Genomic DNA, 17926 nt, shown 5'->3' on the forward strand with positions numbered 1-17926 from the left:
GTTACTTTTAAAACTCATTCTTCTGGGAGAAGAAATATTAACGTTCTATGTTAGTATACTTTGCATTTAATATCAAATTTCTCATTCGCTAGGGCTGTAACTAATTACATTGCACCACATCTTCTCCCCACCTCCCTTCCCCCTTGACCGTACGTTTACAAACTTAGATTGTAAGCTCTTTTGTGCTGGGACAGTGTCTTTGTGGCTTTTTCCAGATGCACACATTTATGAGCCTGTACATTAAATATTTGGTTAATCAAGCAGTTTGTGATCCTGTGATGTAAACATTCATATATTAATGAAATAACATTTGTATTCCCTCTTTTTTCAGGTCACGGAAACCAACAGCTGTGATGCGATGCATGTGCCCTCTTTATGATCCTAATAGGCAACTCTGGATTGAACTTGCCCCTATGAGTATTCCAAGGATCAACCATGGAGTACTCTCAGCAGGTAAATGGGAGTATTGCTTTAACAAAAAGACCATGGTGTATAAACTCACCAGGCTATCAAAAACTGTGTATAGTTTGTAATGTAGTTTGCTTTCTTCAACCAAGCAGTACAAGAGCCTGTTCATTTTCCCCACCCGCCTTCCCCCAGTATGATGCTTTGTTTTGTGAGGAATCCTTCTGATGTGGAGATCCTGGAATTATAATTTGATATTTTGAGGGAGTCTGTTAAATCTGTCACTATGGGATTGTTTTACTTTTCAAGTAATTGCACTATGACTTCAGTAGTGGTGTACTTGGGTACACCAGTGCTGATTCGGCCTGTAAGGTCTGCACTGACGGACCAAACAAAAGGCTTTAACTTCTGTTAGTATAGAGTCCAATATGGCATTTTTATGAACTTGTGACTTCCAAGATGTAGCCCAGTGCCTTGTGACAAGTATTGGTGTGACTTCCATTTTAAAATCTTTACATGCACTTTGTTTTACAGAAGGATTTTTGTTTGTGCTTGGAGGTCAAGATGAAAATAAGGATACTCTGAGCTCTGGAGAAAAATATGATCCTGATACCAATTCATGGAGTTCCTTGCCACCAATGAATGAGGCAAGATCAGTACCCAACTATATGGGGGTTTATTTTTCCTTTGTATAATAGAGGATGGATCGTATAGTAATTAGGACTTGGGAGATCCCTGCTCTGCCACAGACTTCCAGTATGATCTCGGGCAAGTCACCTGGCCTCACTGTACCTCAGTTCCCTGTCTGTAAAATGTTGATAGTAGTAATTCCCTACCTAACAGGAGTGTTGTGAGGATAAATACGTTGAAAGATTTGGAGGCATTCAGATGCTAAAGTGATGGGTGTCAGATAAGTAACACAAACAGATGGTACTTACACGATGCAGTATCAGTTAGACCAATTTGCTCTGGAAATTGAGATTTTGCATTATAACTGGCTTTTTTTTAAAAAACAGATGGTCAGAGTTACAAACTTTTGCAGGTAGGACAAATGTTAAAAATGGTTACACAGCCATTACTACTGTTGTAAATATGCTACTACAATGTTTATTGGTGTCTCCTATAGGCACGGCATAATTTTGGAGTGGTAGAGATTGATGGAATTCTGTACATTCTGGGAGGTGAGGATGGAGAAAGGGAGCTATTCTCTATGGAGTGTTATGACATTTATAACAAGACCTGGACCAAGCAGCCAGATCTGACCATGGTTAGAAAGGTAAGAACTACATCATAATTTAGAAAAGCATTATTGTTAAAATAATTTTTTTTTAAAAAGCCACATTCAGATACTTGCTCTGTTTATATTACAGCTTTTACTCGAAGCGAATATTTCTCAATGAAAATAAAATTGCAAGGAGAGTGGAGGAAGTCTGTGTCTCTCCTTAATTTACATATCAAAGCAAAATGTTGTTTTAGACAGAATTTTTATAGACTATGCTGTTTGAGATGCAAGTTTAGGTAAACCAAATGTCTATTTCTTTATATAGCTTTTTTCGACTTTCCCATAGATGCAAAATTCATCAATAGTGATGAATTTTAAAAATCAAGCAGGAACTTGCACTGGGATTTTTTTATGCATGTTGTTTACTTGTTTAACAATACTGCCCTTTCAAAATAATGTAAAATCTTATTTCATTTGGTCTAATCTTTTCTATGTTATTACTAAAAATGAATCAACTTGAAGAAAAACTAGTGCAACTGCATCAGTCTGACTAATAAGCATTTAAAAGCTAATATGTCCTAAAGTTAATTCATCGGCTTTATTTTCTAAGCAAATTATTAGTAATGCATTTTTGTGCAGTTAATACATTTTGTTCAAGAGAACCTCAGGAATTATTGTAGAGGGTATAATAAATGTAGGAGGCACTGTACAAATTGAACAGCAATACTGATACCTGTGGGCCAGTGTGAAAATTGATTTACCTTCACTCTGGTTGCTTTACCTTCACTTTTTACCCTTTGGACAGATATTAATAATGGACCGTTATTTATGGTTATTTATGGTGGTGGGCACAATCCATTATAAGTCTATATTTTTTTTAGTTAGTAATAAGGGGCAATTTTAGAGGATACTTGTTCTATTGTTTCTAGCAAGTTGTTTCTAAGTGAAAATCGGGTGGTAACTCAATGTGACCTGTTTTCTTTTCCAAGCAAATGGATGTTTTCTTCTGCTGAAAACTAGAAATTCAGTATTTATTTATTATTATAGATTGCTTCCTTAAAAGTAATCTTCTTTATTGCTCAGATTGTGTTGTAACAATAAGTCTGGCTGATTATTGAAGGATGATTTTAATATCACATCTAGAAAACTGAACATAGTCTGTTTAAGGTACTATAGATTTCAACTCTTGAATTTCCTTTTTTTTAAGATTGGCTGCTATGCAGCTATGAAGAAGAAAATCTATGCCATGGGTGGAGGCTCCTATGGAAAACTATTTGAATCTGTTGAGTGTTATGACCCTAGGACTCAGCAATGGACAGCCATCTGTCCACTAAAAGAGAGACGGTAAATAAAATGCAGATGCACATCCAGGTTACAAGGACACTTGTTTATCATTTAAAACCAAAAATAATATGGATTTAAAAAACATGACCCAGACCCACTTATTTTTAAAGAAACTAAACAACTGTTAATATTAACTTCAGTGTGGCTGTGTGCGTGTCTGACATTAGTGTATGTTTACTAATCAACAGCTTGTGCTGCTGTTTTAACACTAAGGCCCTGCTCCTCTGGTAAGTTGAGGCTGTTGTGTGCAACCTTGGTAATGCAAAGCAGCCCTAAAGTTGGCCGAGAGAGCTCCAGGTGGATTCCCTGTATCTCACTCAATTGTCAGGTGGAGTTGAGCTGTCATAGTAGCTGCTATCCCACCCCAGCCATAGTGCTGGAGAGGTGGGATGCGAAAGGGGATGGCCAGGAGATGAAGATGCAAGCCCCAGTGATTCCTGTCTGCTTTGGTACTCCCAGAGCTATTGCAATTTAGAGCAGTATTCTCAGACTTCGTACACACTTACCAGGAAATTCGGCAGCAGTCGACGGGAGTTACACAAGCTATGTGGAGTAGCTTGTGTAACTCACGCTGACTTACTAAATCCTCTTCGCACCATCTCCACTACGCTGTGCCAATGGGAAATGCGTTCCTATTGGCGCAGTGCTATGCCTTTTGAGGAGGTGGTTTAATTGAATCCATTTCCGGATCAATTGAGCGGGTCTTCACTGCTGCTCAATCAGTCTGGATAGATTGATCTGATGGTGGCAAATTTGCCGCCATCAGCGTGTACATCCCCTCAGACAACTCCATGGTCAAAGCCACCTTTGATCCTTCAGCTCTTAAAAACACTGAGTGCTTCTCAGTTGCAGCTGAGGATCTGAGCCCAAAGATGGTGGTTTCATGTAGATTCCCAGTGTTGCAAAAATTACTGCGTTTACATTTTTTGTTTTTCTTTCTGTATGATGTTTCAGTATTACAATTCGTACCGAATTTGATCTTTGTCTCCAGAGAGATACTCTGCTGCTCTGTTACGTTATACAATGACTTACGAGCTGTTTTAAATATTACTTCATACTTGATCGAATTCTGCTGAATTATGAAAGAGCTAGAGCGGTGGTTCTCAATCTTTTTTCATTTGTGGACCCCCAAAAATTTCAAATGGAGGTCCCAGGCCCCTTTGTAAATTTATTGTATGTACAATTGAATTCTGTTCAGTCAGTCTTTCGCAGACCCCTTAAGCCCCAGGGATCTGCGGACCCCATGTTGAGAAACATTGAGGTAGAGAATTGTGGAAGGGCCTGTACAGGGTTGTGGGTATGCATATTAAATATTCTTTGTTTCCTTTTCCCCCTCAGATTTGGGGCAGTGGCATGTGGAGTTGCCTCAGAGCTATATGTGTTTGGTGGAGTCAGAAGTCGTGATGATAATCAGGCCAGTGAGATGGTGACATGCAAATCTGAATTCTATCATGATGAGTTTAAAAGGTAACTAATTTTAACTGTAGACTGACGGCTTGTCTACACTTACCTCTGCGATTCGGTGGCAATCGACGGGAGTTACGCAAACTACGCAAAAAACTTGCATAACTCCCATCGACTTCTGTGCTTCTGTTCTGCGCTCCGTCTTCACTGCACTGCACCAATGGGAAGCGCGTTCCTGTCAATGCAGCGCTATGCCACTTGAGGAGGTGGTCTTAATACATCGATTTCTGGATCAACTGAGTGGGTCTTCACTGACTGCTCAGTCAATCCAGATAAGTCAATCTGATGGCAGCGAATTTGCCGCCGTCAGTGTAGACATAGCCCTAGTAAATCTCTAATCTAACTCCTCTCTTACCCCGATTTTTCCCCCTGTAGTGTAAGAGAGCATTGCAGTTCATGTAAATTTTCAACAAATGGCAATTATTCTTGCTTCTCTGACCTCAAAGAAACTGACCTAGATATTTCTATGTGTGATATCAGTTTTACCAAAGGAAGTGGCTGTTAGCAAAATGATGTCTATGCATGATTCCTCATTGTTCATAATTTACAAGGTCTAGTATCCATTGTGTTTCCACATTTCACTTATAAATCAGAAATGTACTATAGTTTTTATAATCTAAAACAAGATTTGCCATTGCTGTCGGAAATTATAAGAGTTTTAAGGGGCAAGTTGGTGGGGATGGAGGGGATAAAAATGTTCATGTCTCAAGACCTTGTCTTTATGTATAAAACAGTTATCCTTTCCATAGCATGAAAATAAAACTGTGGGATCTATGTTGATTTTTATCTCTGAAGATGTGGCTTTAAAGGGACATTGTCAACTTTGGTATGAAAATGTTTTACCCATTGTTACAAGTAATACCAAAGATGACTATATCTGAAAGAACCTAGAAGAAAAATAGCTTTCTCTATTTTTTCCAGTGTATAGTCCAATTTTACTTTGTGTATAGTCCAGCTCTGATTGGTTTCTCCTGTTGCTTCCATGGTGCTTTCACATAGCAATAGGGGGGAGAGAGTCTTTGGGGGAAAACGTGATTATAAAACAACAAAAATGGCAAAGGGGTTGGGATCCAGAGAAGAAAGATCTAGCTTCTTGAAACTGTGCTAAACACCCATGCTCACCCCCAATGACTACCACTTTTGCTTCCAGGTGTATCTGTTTTTCAAAAGTTATTTGGGGTAGGACTCCAGATCCCACGTTAACATAATTTTAAAACTTCCAGCAATTTTGATTGATTCAGTTTAAAGTTTCTAAAAAGGTTGGCAAGCCCTAACTTATCCCAGTTTGGGATATGAATGGGATGACAGGTAAATTACTAGTGGTATCTTGTGACTTTAGAATAAATGTTGATAACTGGTAATGATTTTAAAATACTTGTACCAAGGATACCACTTTTGGGCAGGGACATAAGATCAGGGAACCACTGTAGATTCTATTCCATCGTGTAAAGCTATAAATATTCAGCAGATTGAATGATGGGCTTCTTACAGTAAGTTTTGATATTGACTCTTGTGAAACTAGTAAAGGAAAAAGCAAATTAGTAATACTTCAATGGTCAATCTTCATTAAATTCATCAAATTTTTTAAAAAACTCTCACTTCCCCTCCTCCCCCAAATAAAAAAAGTTAACCTTCACTTTCACTTTAGTCATCATCTGGGACCATGATTTCAGACAGTGACATCTGAGTCTTGCAGATGCAAATAACTGACCGTGAATTTAGTGACCTGGACTTCTGAGCATCCTGCAGTGCAAGTGCCAAATTATTACTAGGTTTATTGGTGCCTGCAAAAATGGAGGAGTGATGAAGACCAAGATAAAAAATTTGGCCCATAGTCCAGAAGTAAATGATGTTAATATTCCAACTTTGTAATTTATGCTTCCTGTCCTGGACAGTTCAGCAGTTTCAGTAACCAGAGCTAGAAGGGATAGTATTTTTTTTATAATGCTGTTTTACCAGAAGAGGGTGCTATATTAACATGTAATATTTTACTTGAATAGCTCTTGGTAATAAAGATAAGCAGTCATTGAGTGTTTTTCAAATACATTCAGAATACTACATAACTTGAATATAGTTCATCTTAGCCATTAAAAGAATTTTAGAGCCCAGTAAATTGTAATTATTGCAGTTATATCTGTTTAAAAAAGCCTGTATATAAAGAGGCTGCACTTTACAAAACAAAAACACTTTATAGTGCCTAGATAGTGCCCATATTCTTTGAAGAAAGATTGCTGCTATAATGAAGTGATCTTTTTACTGATATAATACAGTGTGTAGTAAGTTTCAAAATGAGGGTAAGTTGCCTGCTGCTGGAAAAACATGTGAAGCTGTCATTTTTCTCATCCAATTCAGCCTTGTCAGTTTTCATGAATCGAATTTGAGTGGAAGGCTGACATTTAAATAATAATAATTCACATCTATTGATAATATATTCTAATAATAATAAAGAATATCTGTGTTGCTTTGCTTGAAAGAGTACAGAATCTTCCACTTGCATCACATAAAAGATATGCTTTGTTATATACATCAATATAACTTCACTAACACTCTGAACATGAGTTTTGTCATAAATGGGTAACATTTGCTCTTCATATTATAAACTGATTCCACAGTGTCATTACTGTGATATACACCAATATTAAATCTTGACCTGTTTACCTGTAATTAATCCATCTGCTCTTAACTGTATAATATTAGTTAGTTATTGGACAGCTTACTTGTTCCCACCGTAACAGATCATGGCCTGTAAGTTTGTGATGCAAACTATAGTAATGGATTGTGAAGGAACCTGCATAGTTTGAAGATGTCTCTACAAAAAGGCTTCCTTTAAATAAAGGAAGAAGATACACATCTGAGATCCTAATACCATTAGACAGCGCACTTGAGAATTTTTGTCTACTTAAAATGCATGGGTGATATTGGAACCAGTTATTTTCTGACTAAAGCTGCAGTAGTGTTGCTGTATATATATATATATGACTGACAGTTTTGCAGAGTATTGGATTTATGGAAATATGATTTGGGATTTTGCCTCTGTTAAATGGAGCAGCAGCAATGAGATTAGGGTTTAATATACGTACTTTGGCAATATACTTCCAAAAAAACGTTTTTAACTTTTCCATTATCTGTTGATTTTTTTGTATACTGTACCACAGAGAGCCAGTTACTGTTGTATGGACAGAAATTAAATGTCTTCTGCTCTCTGACTTTCCCCATGATGATAGCAGCATCCCTTTCTACAATTTGCTGCACGAATAAACATCTTTAGACTATTGAATGGATGATTCTGACATTCTCATTGATATGTTCATAGAAGGAAATCAAATTGTAAGTGGGACCCAACGATGACTTAAAAACCCCCAAAACTTTGCCTGTTTCGGCCCAACAGCTCTGAGAGAAGGAGAAGCACAACAGCTGCTGCATACTTGCAGATCATGGAGATTTGAGGCTAGTTACAGGTAGCAGATGCTGGAACAGTCTGTACATTGTCATGAAGTACATCTCCTTTGTGAATGGAAATACATTTTTCTCAATAAATCCCCAGCTGTCAACTCAACCATTTGATATTAAGAATATTTATTACTTCTATAGCAACGTTTATATGCAGAATTATCCAGTCCTCTTCCTATAACCCTAACTCCTGATCTTGTTACTTGAGAATTTGGGCCTCATTTGTTATCTGATCTATCATCTGACCTTTATACCCACAAGGAACCGCATTGAAACAATATGGCTCTGCACAGGCTCCAGGGTGCGTTAGTATAAAACCAGCAGGTATGAACTGAATTGCCGGAGTGAGTTCTTAATTTGTTAATGCCTCTACCTCACTCTGACAAGTGGCTGTCACTAATGGTTTTAGTGTTCATAGTTCTCTCCCCACCCCCAACCAAATTGCTATCTTTTTCTGTTGTCTCAAACTGTTATAATGACTAGCAATTTGCCTAGATCTCTTCATACCAGATGAGGCATTTTAGAAACTAAAGTCTAAATGTTGAGACCTGTACAAAGCTTAATTATACAGACAACTAATAAAATAGCTTTCAGATTTTTTTAAAGGGAAGCAAGGTGGAGTGTCAGCATAGATTGTAACATGATGTGGACAAGATGAAATAGCTCAATAGTTCTCATGATGTCTTAAGTATTGCTATATCTGAAAATCTCACTTTTAAAAAATTCTAAATCAGCTTGGTTTGGAATGATCTTGCATCTAGGCGTATGAATTTGACTGACAATATGTAGGTGGTACATTTTGCGCTCCAGATCTCTTCAGATTGCTCTATAAACAATCCACTTTGTTTGAGTTTGGTTATGTACTATATGTCCTATTAAAACAATGCAGATATATTTAGATATCTTTAAAGAAAGCTTTAAAAAGATGGGGTGGGCCTGGCTTTGTGATCTAGCATCAGACTATAAGTGTCTGAACTCTCAAGACCCACAGATTGAAATCCTGGTCAAGGCAACAGACTTTCATTCCTCCAGCTGTTGAGAGACATCCACTCACCCTGCTGTGTCCAGTGTAGGGGTGGGAGAATTTGGATGATGTCTTGAAGAAAAGGTTTGTCTTACTGTGAATATTGGGGATCCTACGGTTCCATTAAAAAATGGAGTGTGGCTTGAATCTTGCATAAGAATTCTTCATTCCTCCCACATATTATGCAACATCCTATGAGAAAGTTGACTTCCTGGCTTCTGCCCTCTGCACCATAAACTGCCGCATTGCACTGGTGCTCTGTATACCAGAATTGAGCTGCTTTGATTAGTCTCAGGATTAAAAGGCACTATTACATTTGTATGAATTTGGGGGGGAGGGGATTGTTGTTGTTTCAGAAATCATTCCTTGTTAAACTGAATTAATTTCTATAATATTCCAGTATTTGATAGAGAAAAAAGCCTTTAGTATGTGCAAGGATTTATTAAAAAATTCAGTGCAACAATAATATATAAGCAGAAGCAGAAAAATGCTTCCATGAGATGTGCAAGGATTTCTTCAGTATCAGTAAAGGAGATAATGACTATGCATAAAATGCTTTCAAATGTACAGCATAAAATTGAAAATAGACAGTTTTTTATTAATAAGGATTGCTTTCACAGTAGGTACAAACTTTAGACAGTGTATCTTTAATGTACATTTGCTGTATTCTGTCTGTGTACTTTTAATTCAGAATTAGAACCCTTACCAATTCTTCTTATGAATTACAGCTATTTAGGCCATGTCTTATTTGTATTCACTTATTGCTTAAAAAAATGAAAAGCTCAAGTGTTCATTCCTCCTTCCCCCCCCTCCCCAACTTCAATGGAAACATACAAACATAGGTTAGTTTTACATGCCTTATTACATCTATCAGCTCTCTCTACAGATACAAAGGAAGCTGTCACCTCCTCCCTTCAGTCTGATTTCAGCAAAACCATTTGCAGAAAATAAGTGCACAACAGCGTAGTTTACAAAAGAGTACTTTGTAGCTCTTGTACTGAGACCTTCACAATGTTCAGTATATTTGCATACTGTGCATACAGTAGACAAATAAGCAATCTGCAGTAAGCTGGAGTCTAATCAAACTCTGATGAAAAATGACCTCTTGCCCTTCCTGTCTTTGTTGCTTACTAGCTTAACTGTTAAAACTACTGTAAGCGTTCCTGAAAAGTTTGGCTATTTTTTTAAATATGTAAACTGGGGGAGGTAATTTTCATGAACAGTTACAGCTTCTGTTATTTCTATCTTTGGTTCCAATTTACAGTATAAAAGCTGTTGGGCTCCCACCTAGTTTCAGGATCACGTACAATCATAATTCTTGAGTTTCTGGTGTAAATGAACTCTAAAGCTTTCTTGATTCACATGATTTCCCAGCACAAATTGACCCCAGGTCTGTTAAGAAAGAACATGTTTTCAATGGAGTTGTGAAAAGTTCTCACACTTCTGAATATTCAGCACACCTTTCTGTGCTTCCTCCTATTCAAACTAGTCTTTCAAAAAAATCAAATAAAAAATTTCCCTCTCATTTGCCTTTTATTCACATTCAATTTTTTGTCACTTTATCTAGATCTAAGCCAGAATGAGGCTCTCAGATGTAGTGAAAATATTGGTATGTCCATTTCTTGCAGGAGGTGGAAGCAAAAATGGAGTCTGAGAATCTATTTTTCCATGACTGTTCTTTAGTGAGGGAGGTGGAAGAAAACCAATGAAGCTGTCCTTGTAAAGTGTCTGCTCTGTGGGGGGGGGGGGGGTGGGGAGTGGGAGCAAGTTTGCTCTCCTTCCCCACATCTCTTCAATTGGCAGCCATAAATTACAGTTATAATAGGATCTGGTGTTTTCTGCAGAGTCCCCTTCATTCATGCAAAAAGATGTAAAACTGCCAAAACCAGCAAGCGGCTGCTTCCCTACAGCACTCAGAGGGGGTAGAGAAGGGAAGTAGTGCGTTTGCGGCAGAGGGTGTTTGTCTGTAGAAGTCTCTCTTCCTCTGACTCACCAGTTTGTAGCCGGCAGGGTACTGTGAACACAACTGTTCTGGTAGGCTTCACAGTTGAACTTTTGTAGAATGCCGTGATAGGAGAAGTTGTTTCATGTTGCCTTTAGTGGTGAAGGTTGTCCTGGGGCTCCTGTAGAGTTGGCTGTGTTTTTCTGACTTTACGCGAGTTACATTGCATTGTGAAAATGGTTTGTTTTTGTTAAATAAGGTGAGGGGCCCAAATGCTATACCAGTTGGTACATTATAAATAAATAAAACTCTGCCATTTTCAAGTAACACTACAGAGGTGAATTAGACCCAAAAATCCTTTTTCCAAGTTAATAGTGATTCACTGTGAGTTTCTATGGAAACTAGGGTGAGCAGCCACAAGCAGAGTACTTTTGGAGCTTTTGTAAATTTCAGCTGATCTTGAAACCTGCACTTGTAGACTTTAATGGACCCAATAGGCTGGTAAAGTCTGTGGCAAGTTAACTTGGAGGATGGAGAGAAACAAGCAGAGCAGATGACTTGTGTCCACCTCTCATAAAAGTTGTGTGTTTCGAGGTGGGAACGAACTTAAAAACCCTGTCTCGCTCTCTACCATACCACCACAACTGAGATCAGTTGAAGCACTCAAGCTGGTGCATCCCTTGGTCCATATGAGGGAGCTCTGGCAGGGTGTTCTCTGTGACCACCCCATGATTTTTGGAATTTACTTACCCACCCCTGTCAACTTCCAAGGCATGCTCCAAAGCTCATCATCTTAAAACAATAGTTAAGGAAGGCTGATGTGGCTGGGAGTGGAAGTGCAAGCTGGAGGAAAGTCCTATCACTAACATTAGTGTCAACTGTAGTTGGACATATTGGTGGGTTTCTTTTATTACACTTTAACACCCCACCCAGTGGGTCCCTGGAAAAGGTAGCCGTTACAATGTGTATTACATACATTGCCTGAAAACAGTGGAAAGAATACTGCCATCCATCTGTAATAATCCAAATGTTTCAAGTCAACCAGGGAAACAATGTATTTACTACACTATCCATGAACCTTCTATAGACAAGCCTCAGTATTGCATGACTCCATTGCTGGAGAAATCAAAGTAATATGTACATCGCAGGTTAGAACTAAAATTCTCAGTTAAAAAGGGTGCATTATTCAAGGTGAAATGATGGAACAGCTGTTGATGATAAATTATGGAGTCTCCCAATTGTGCAGCTATTCAGCTCTTAAGTTTGAACAGATGTTTCCATTACAGCCATGTCTTTTTCAGAGATTTATAACTGCACTATAAAAATTTACTCTGGATGAAACTTGGTATGTAGCGTAGCAGCCCAAAAGCACTCTTTTTAATAGATCTTTCCAAAGTAGTTTGAGCCCCGTGAACAGTTTCAACATAGAGAAAGATGCTTACAGTTTTTTAGCTGGCTAACTTGTGCACTTCCTCCCATCCCCAGGTTTGAAGTTTAGGCTTCTGTAAGGAATGGGTTTTAAAACAAATTGTTTACAGCATTAGCACGAATCCTGCTAATGCACTGGTATATTTACCAAGGTGTTCCAGACCAGTGGTGATTAGAAAGGATATTTTAGAGTGGTTAATTGACTTGCCCAAAAGTCATACAGCAAGACTGGCAGAGCCGGGAATACAGCCCAAGTCTCCTGGCTCAGCCCTGTACCTGAGCACAAGACAGTCCTTTCTCCTTGTTTTAAACAAACTATGATGCTATTTGCTTGTTTTAAAGATATAAATCTGAATGGACTGAATCATGAGACTGGAGTGAGCTGTCATATGATGCAGAAAGCTCAGAGCAAAGTAGAAATATAGGCATTTAATTCTTAGGTTAAATCAGCCCTTACAAATTGTTCTGTTTCTTTCTAAAATAAATTATTTGTATGTCAGCCTCCCTTCAGATCAACTGAGCTGAATCAAGAAAGAATTACTTTTGACTAATGAGTGGGATGGTGCAGGAATACAAAAGAGTTTGCAACATCTCTGGGGATATTTTCCTTTAAATCTCCAGGCATATCCAAAATCTGCAGGACTCCTGTAGATGGTTTTTTTCAAATATTCTTGGCCTTATCCATCTTGTCTTCTATGACCCCTTACTGAAAGTAGTCCTGATTATGCTGCGCTGAACTGTAAATAAAAATACACCAGCATCTGCAGAAATGTGGCAGGAATCTGCAGAGCTCTGTTCCGAAACAATGGGAGACAATTGGCCGCCCTATACTTCAGGTGTTTACAATCAGACAACTGTGTAAACCAGTCTTGTTGGCATATTTGTGATGAATACACATTAATTTTCTGGTTCGCAAGGGCATCAGTAAGAAAAATTGCTCTTTGGTCAGTTGAAATGAGGGATCCTCTAAAGAAAAGGCAGTTGTGATCCCTAGGGGCGAAAACCAAATAGAGCTGTTTTTCTGTCTGAAAAGGCTAGACATTTTTCACTTACCAAAAGTCCTCCAGCAATCTCAGAGTTTCTACTCTCCTGTTCCTGGTTTATTCCACAGAGTTTGTGCTGATGGACAACGATTAAGGGACTTGGATGCCCTATTCCCAATGGGAGCCTCTGCCTAAAATGTCAGTTTGCATAATTTTGCTTGTTTATAACTGGTAAAACTGTTGTCTGTTGAAAAGCTTGTGACTTTTTAGCTCACAGATCTTGTCAATAATTCCTATACAAATCTTTTGCCTTTTCTTACAGGTGGATTTATCTAAATGATCAGAATTTATGCATCCCAGCCAGTTCTTCCTTTGTGTATGGAGCTGTACCTATTGGGGCCAGTATTTATGTGATTGGAGATCTTGATACAGGTTAGAATCAGAACTAGTAACTTCAGGTTGCTTGTTTTCTTCTAATTTTCTTTAGAAGTTTCAATATTATTTAAATTAACTTCTTAGAATAAAAGAAGAAGATTTTATATTTTGGTCTAGTTCTCAAGATTTTGAGTCTCTGTTACCAATGCCTTTAGGGGAAGATGTTATGTTAAATCAACAAATGAATTAGAGCAGAATTTAGCCTTTTGAGTGGTAATCCCTGATTTTGTGTTCTGAGCACCAACACAATATATAATGCAACAGAAGATTTAAGAATTCTTTTAGGGTATTTGGTTGATTATTGCTGCTAAAATTAGGAAAATAGACCAAGGCTAATAGCATGTTCTTGGATTAGTGTGTGTACGGTATAGAAGCAGTCTCATTAAATCGTTGTTGGTATGTCAGCAACTTTGGGCATCTGAGTAGTTTACAAATTGAGTAACAATAACTTGTAGAAGGATTGTGCTATGGAGATGTCTGCAATGATGTCATTGCTTCTTTGCACTAGTAAATGTTGCTAAGAGCATCTATACCAAAGACGATGACCAAACATTTGAAAGAAAGAGGAATAATGAAGTTATGGACAGAACTTTTTTTTAGAAACTAGTGTTACAAAGTTTAAACACTAGTTTATCTCTTCATGGTGTAATTTTTCCTGTTTTTATGAAAAAATCCTGACTCTTGATACGTAAACTAGTAGATTATCACTTTAAAGCAAAATGGCAATGCTATAAGAAGAGGGAAGAACAATGAAAAAGTAGAGAACTATGTTCCAAAAGTAATTTTTCTAAAAACAACTATAAACCTTTCCAAAACATTTCTAAAAGTAACTTTTTACTTCTCAAGGGATTCTTAAGAGACAGGTGAACACATGGAATATAATAAAAATATGAAAGTTAATAGTTTGTAAACATGGCAGTGACTGTTGTACTTTCTTAATACTGTTATAAAACTAGCTGCATAACTGATAAGATGCTTAGTTTTTCACATAGGGCTCTTTTTCCTACGTATTTTATAAATATGCAATTTACATCTGGCAAATGGAGCTACCATAGCCAAGAAAATACTAAGAAGCCTCTGTAGTAGTTTAAAGAATGAAGAGCAGATACACATGGTGCTTCCAGTAGTGATTAGAGTGGGATACTGGTCTCTGAAACTAAAGAATTAGTCCAATAAATCCTGTATAGGATATTGATTTGTACATCCACAGAGCTTCTCTTTAACTTCTGGAATATATGGACCTATTCATTATTTGTGGTTAATGTCTGACTTTGTTTTCCACATACTTTTTCAAATGCCTGTATTATAATTTGTTTTGGAACTTGTCCAAAATTATGATCTGTCCCAAAAGAAACCAGGCGTCAAAGGAATCTGATGTATCTATTTTAATCATCATCGCTAAACCTCTTTTTCCTAGAGGTTCTCTTTCACATGGAGCGCTCCATCTTCCAGCAAAGAACCCATCCCACTGATACTTTGAAATCTTCAAACACTGTAGCTTCTAAAATTGGCATTACTGGTACCTGGTGTTTGAAACTAATTACTCTTGATGTCATCTACTTCTTTACTGGCTTTTGAAAGATTTTAACTTACTTTCATGGCTACGTTCTTCACTTTCTGTTGAAAACTGTTCTGCCACCATATTCACAAATTTGATGATAACCGTTTTTGTTCTTCCATTTGGTCTGAAAGTATATTGGCGTTTTTAGACTTAAATTGTTTGATAGTTACTGTGTTACTTAGTGTGCAACGTATTTCTGTTTTTTATTTAACTTTAGGTACCAATTATGACTACGTTAGAGAGTTTAAAAGGAGCACAGGAACTTGGCACCACACTAAACCATTATTCCCATCAGATCTTCGCCGCACGGGCTGTGCAGCCTTGCGGATTGCAAACTGCAAGCTTTTCCGACTGCAGCTTCAGCAAGGATTGTTCCGTATTCGTGTTCCTTCCCCATGATCACTCCTCTAAAAGTGGAGGAGACTGGAAGAACCTGACACAGTCCACCATAACATAGCTTTATGTAAGGAAAAACAAAGATATTGCAACTGAAACTTATACTATATGCTGTGCTTTGGTATGGTAACTGTTTGTTTGTTTTAAAATGCTTAAAAGCTTAAGAGTCTCGGCTCTTATTTGGGGGATAAATAGTTGTATATTAAAACAAAACAAAAACAAAAAAATAACATGACCAAGAGAACACCTTCAGTCCTAACTATCTAGAAAATTAAACTGTTCTAAAGAAGGAGTTCCTTGTGTCTGAAGTAGGAAGGAATGGGTATTAATATAACAAATTGTATTGAAAAGCAAAAAATTGAAGGTACATTTCCCCTGAGGGGAATTGATTGCTATCTTCAAGTGGATAGCTTTAATACACAAATATGCTGTATGAAAATCAACCTCTCTGATGTACTGCAAGACTGTTCTTCATTGGAATTGGCTGGAAGGAGATGTTGATTGTTGCACCTTTATTTCTAGCCATTCTTCACAAGTTAAGGTCTGTGCCTAAAAAGGTGGAGGTGTATATATGTTTTTCATTCATTTCCAATGTTTTCATTCTTAAGGATCTTTTTTAATATATTGAAAATTGAAATAAGAGTTACAATATATTGTAGGTGAGTAAACTGTTTTTTCTACACTGTGTCATTCAAATGGTTGGAAGATTCAATATGTAAGTGGGCCAGAATGCATTCTTTGTATGGATTTTGAAAGCTGCAATTACTGAAGTAAAGGGAAGGACTGATGCGTAGAAAATGTCACACCTTTACAGTGGCTGGTAAAGGAATGCAGCATACGAGTTGCTTTTCAGAGAGAAATAGGACTCCTTTTCTCTTCAGGTGACTTAATAATCACTGCAAGTTTGCAGTGTTGAGGACTTTAGGGGGTGTATTTGTGCAAAAGGCGAGAAGAAAAGGGGGGCATTAAAAGGGATATATATGAGTTGTGGAAAACTTGATTTCACGTTCCTGTTTTAAAGGAAATTGTATAGACAACTTATTATGGGATCAGAAGTTGGTTTACTAATGACCTCTGTGCTAAGGTACAGAGTCATGATTACTGCTGTTTGGCTTTGAAAACTTGTTTTAGAATGCAGTTGGAGTGAAGAATTTGTCTCATGGCTTTTTCCTTTTTAAGTCTTGTTCACACTGAGAGTGATAGTTAATTGAGCTATGTTAGTAGTAAAGATCTGCTGGTAGAACACACTTTACCTCATTACTTAATTTCATTTCTGTTACTTGTGATAGTGACACAAAACACTATTTAAAAAAAGAAAAGAAAAGAAATGGAGCTGGAAATGCAGTTGAAACTTACCCCTATTTCCACCCCCTGCAAAAAAGGTTCTTATAATACTTGTGTTGCCGGTATTGTTACAAGACACTGTTCTTTCCACTCTGAAACTTTGAAGGACCTCAACCAAAAATCAGTGGGTCAGGTTCTGCCCTCAATTATACTCATGTAAATCCAGATTAATTCCTTTGAGCCATCCTAGATGAGCCATCCTAGATAATCTTCTCAAATACAGGCCACAACTAGTACAAAATAGCTAGTGTTCAACTATCTAAATTTTCCTTAATGAAACATTCCAAGATTTACTAATTTTCATCATCATCGTTCTGTAAAGTTGACAGAATAATCCAGTTAAATCAATGAATGCAGGCAGAATTTATTCCACTGATTTTTTTTTTTTTTTTTTTTTAATGCTGAAGTGCTGCAGAATCTGAACTGTATATAGTAACCTATTTTTAATCAGTATATTTTAATAGTTTTTTTACATATTGTGGTAGAAATTTACTTGACTTAGTATTTGTCTTTAGATTTAAGTTATATTATGCTTTATTACAAAAATGTAAACCACTGTTTCTGTCTTCACATTTTTTGTTGAAAAAGGCTTGAATGCTATTAATTTACCTTGTGAAGATTCCCACTTTTTATAAATTAAAGGCCTAGGGTAAAATTTTCAAAAGCACATACATTCTGTTTTCAAAAGTGAGTTAGGCACATAAGGCCTGCTCTATACTTAAAAATTAGATTGACCTAACTACATTGCACAGTGCTTTGAAAAATTGTGTGCCTTGTACAGTGTAGTTAGATTGACCTAACGCCAGGTGTAGATGTGGCTAGGTTGACAGAAGAATTCTTCTCCCAATGTAGCTACTGCCTCTCAAAGAGGTGGATTAACTACATTGACTGAAAAACTCCTTCTCTTGATGTGAGAAGCATCTGCACT

At 37.3% G+C, this 17926-nt stretch overlaps 1 protein-coding gene across 1 annotated transcript in view; it reads left to right on the forward strand.

Annotated features, from left to right (window-relative positions):
- GAN (gigaxonin) overlaps window positions 1-17548 on the forward strand; it is a 37592-nt gene extending 20044 nt beyond the window's left edge. Inside the window, exons 5-11 of the mRNA XM_067539955.1 lie at window positions 332-453; window positions 940-1052; window positions 1532-1681; window positions 2835-2971; window positions 4310-4438; window positions 13585-13694; window positions 15476-17548. Of these exons, the coding sequence (XP_067396056.1) occupies window positions 332-453; window positions 940-1052; window positions 1532-1681; window positions 2835-2971; window positions 4310-4438; window positions 13585-13694; window positions 15476-15657 (943 nt within the window). The 3' untranslated portion in view covers window positions 15658-17548. The remainder of the gene's footprint in view (window positions 1-331; window positions 454-939; window positions 1053-1531; window positions 1682-2834; window positions 2972-4309; window positions 4439-13584; window positions 13695-15475) is intronic.
- The last annotated feature ends 378 nt before the right edge of the window (window positions 17549-17926 follow it).

The sequence above is a fragment of the Emydura macquarii genome, unplaced genomic scaffold, assembly GCF_026122565.2.
Source record: "Emydura macquarii macquarii isolate MOO-44397 ecotype Brisbane River unplaced genomic scaffold, CSIRO-AGI_Emac_v2 contig_561, whole genome shotgun sequence".
NCBI classification, from domain to species: domain Eukaryota; kingdom Metazoa; phylum Chordata; order Testudines; family Chelidae; genus Emydura; species Emydura macquarii.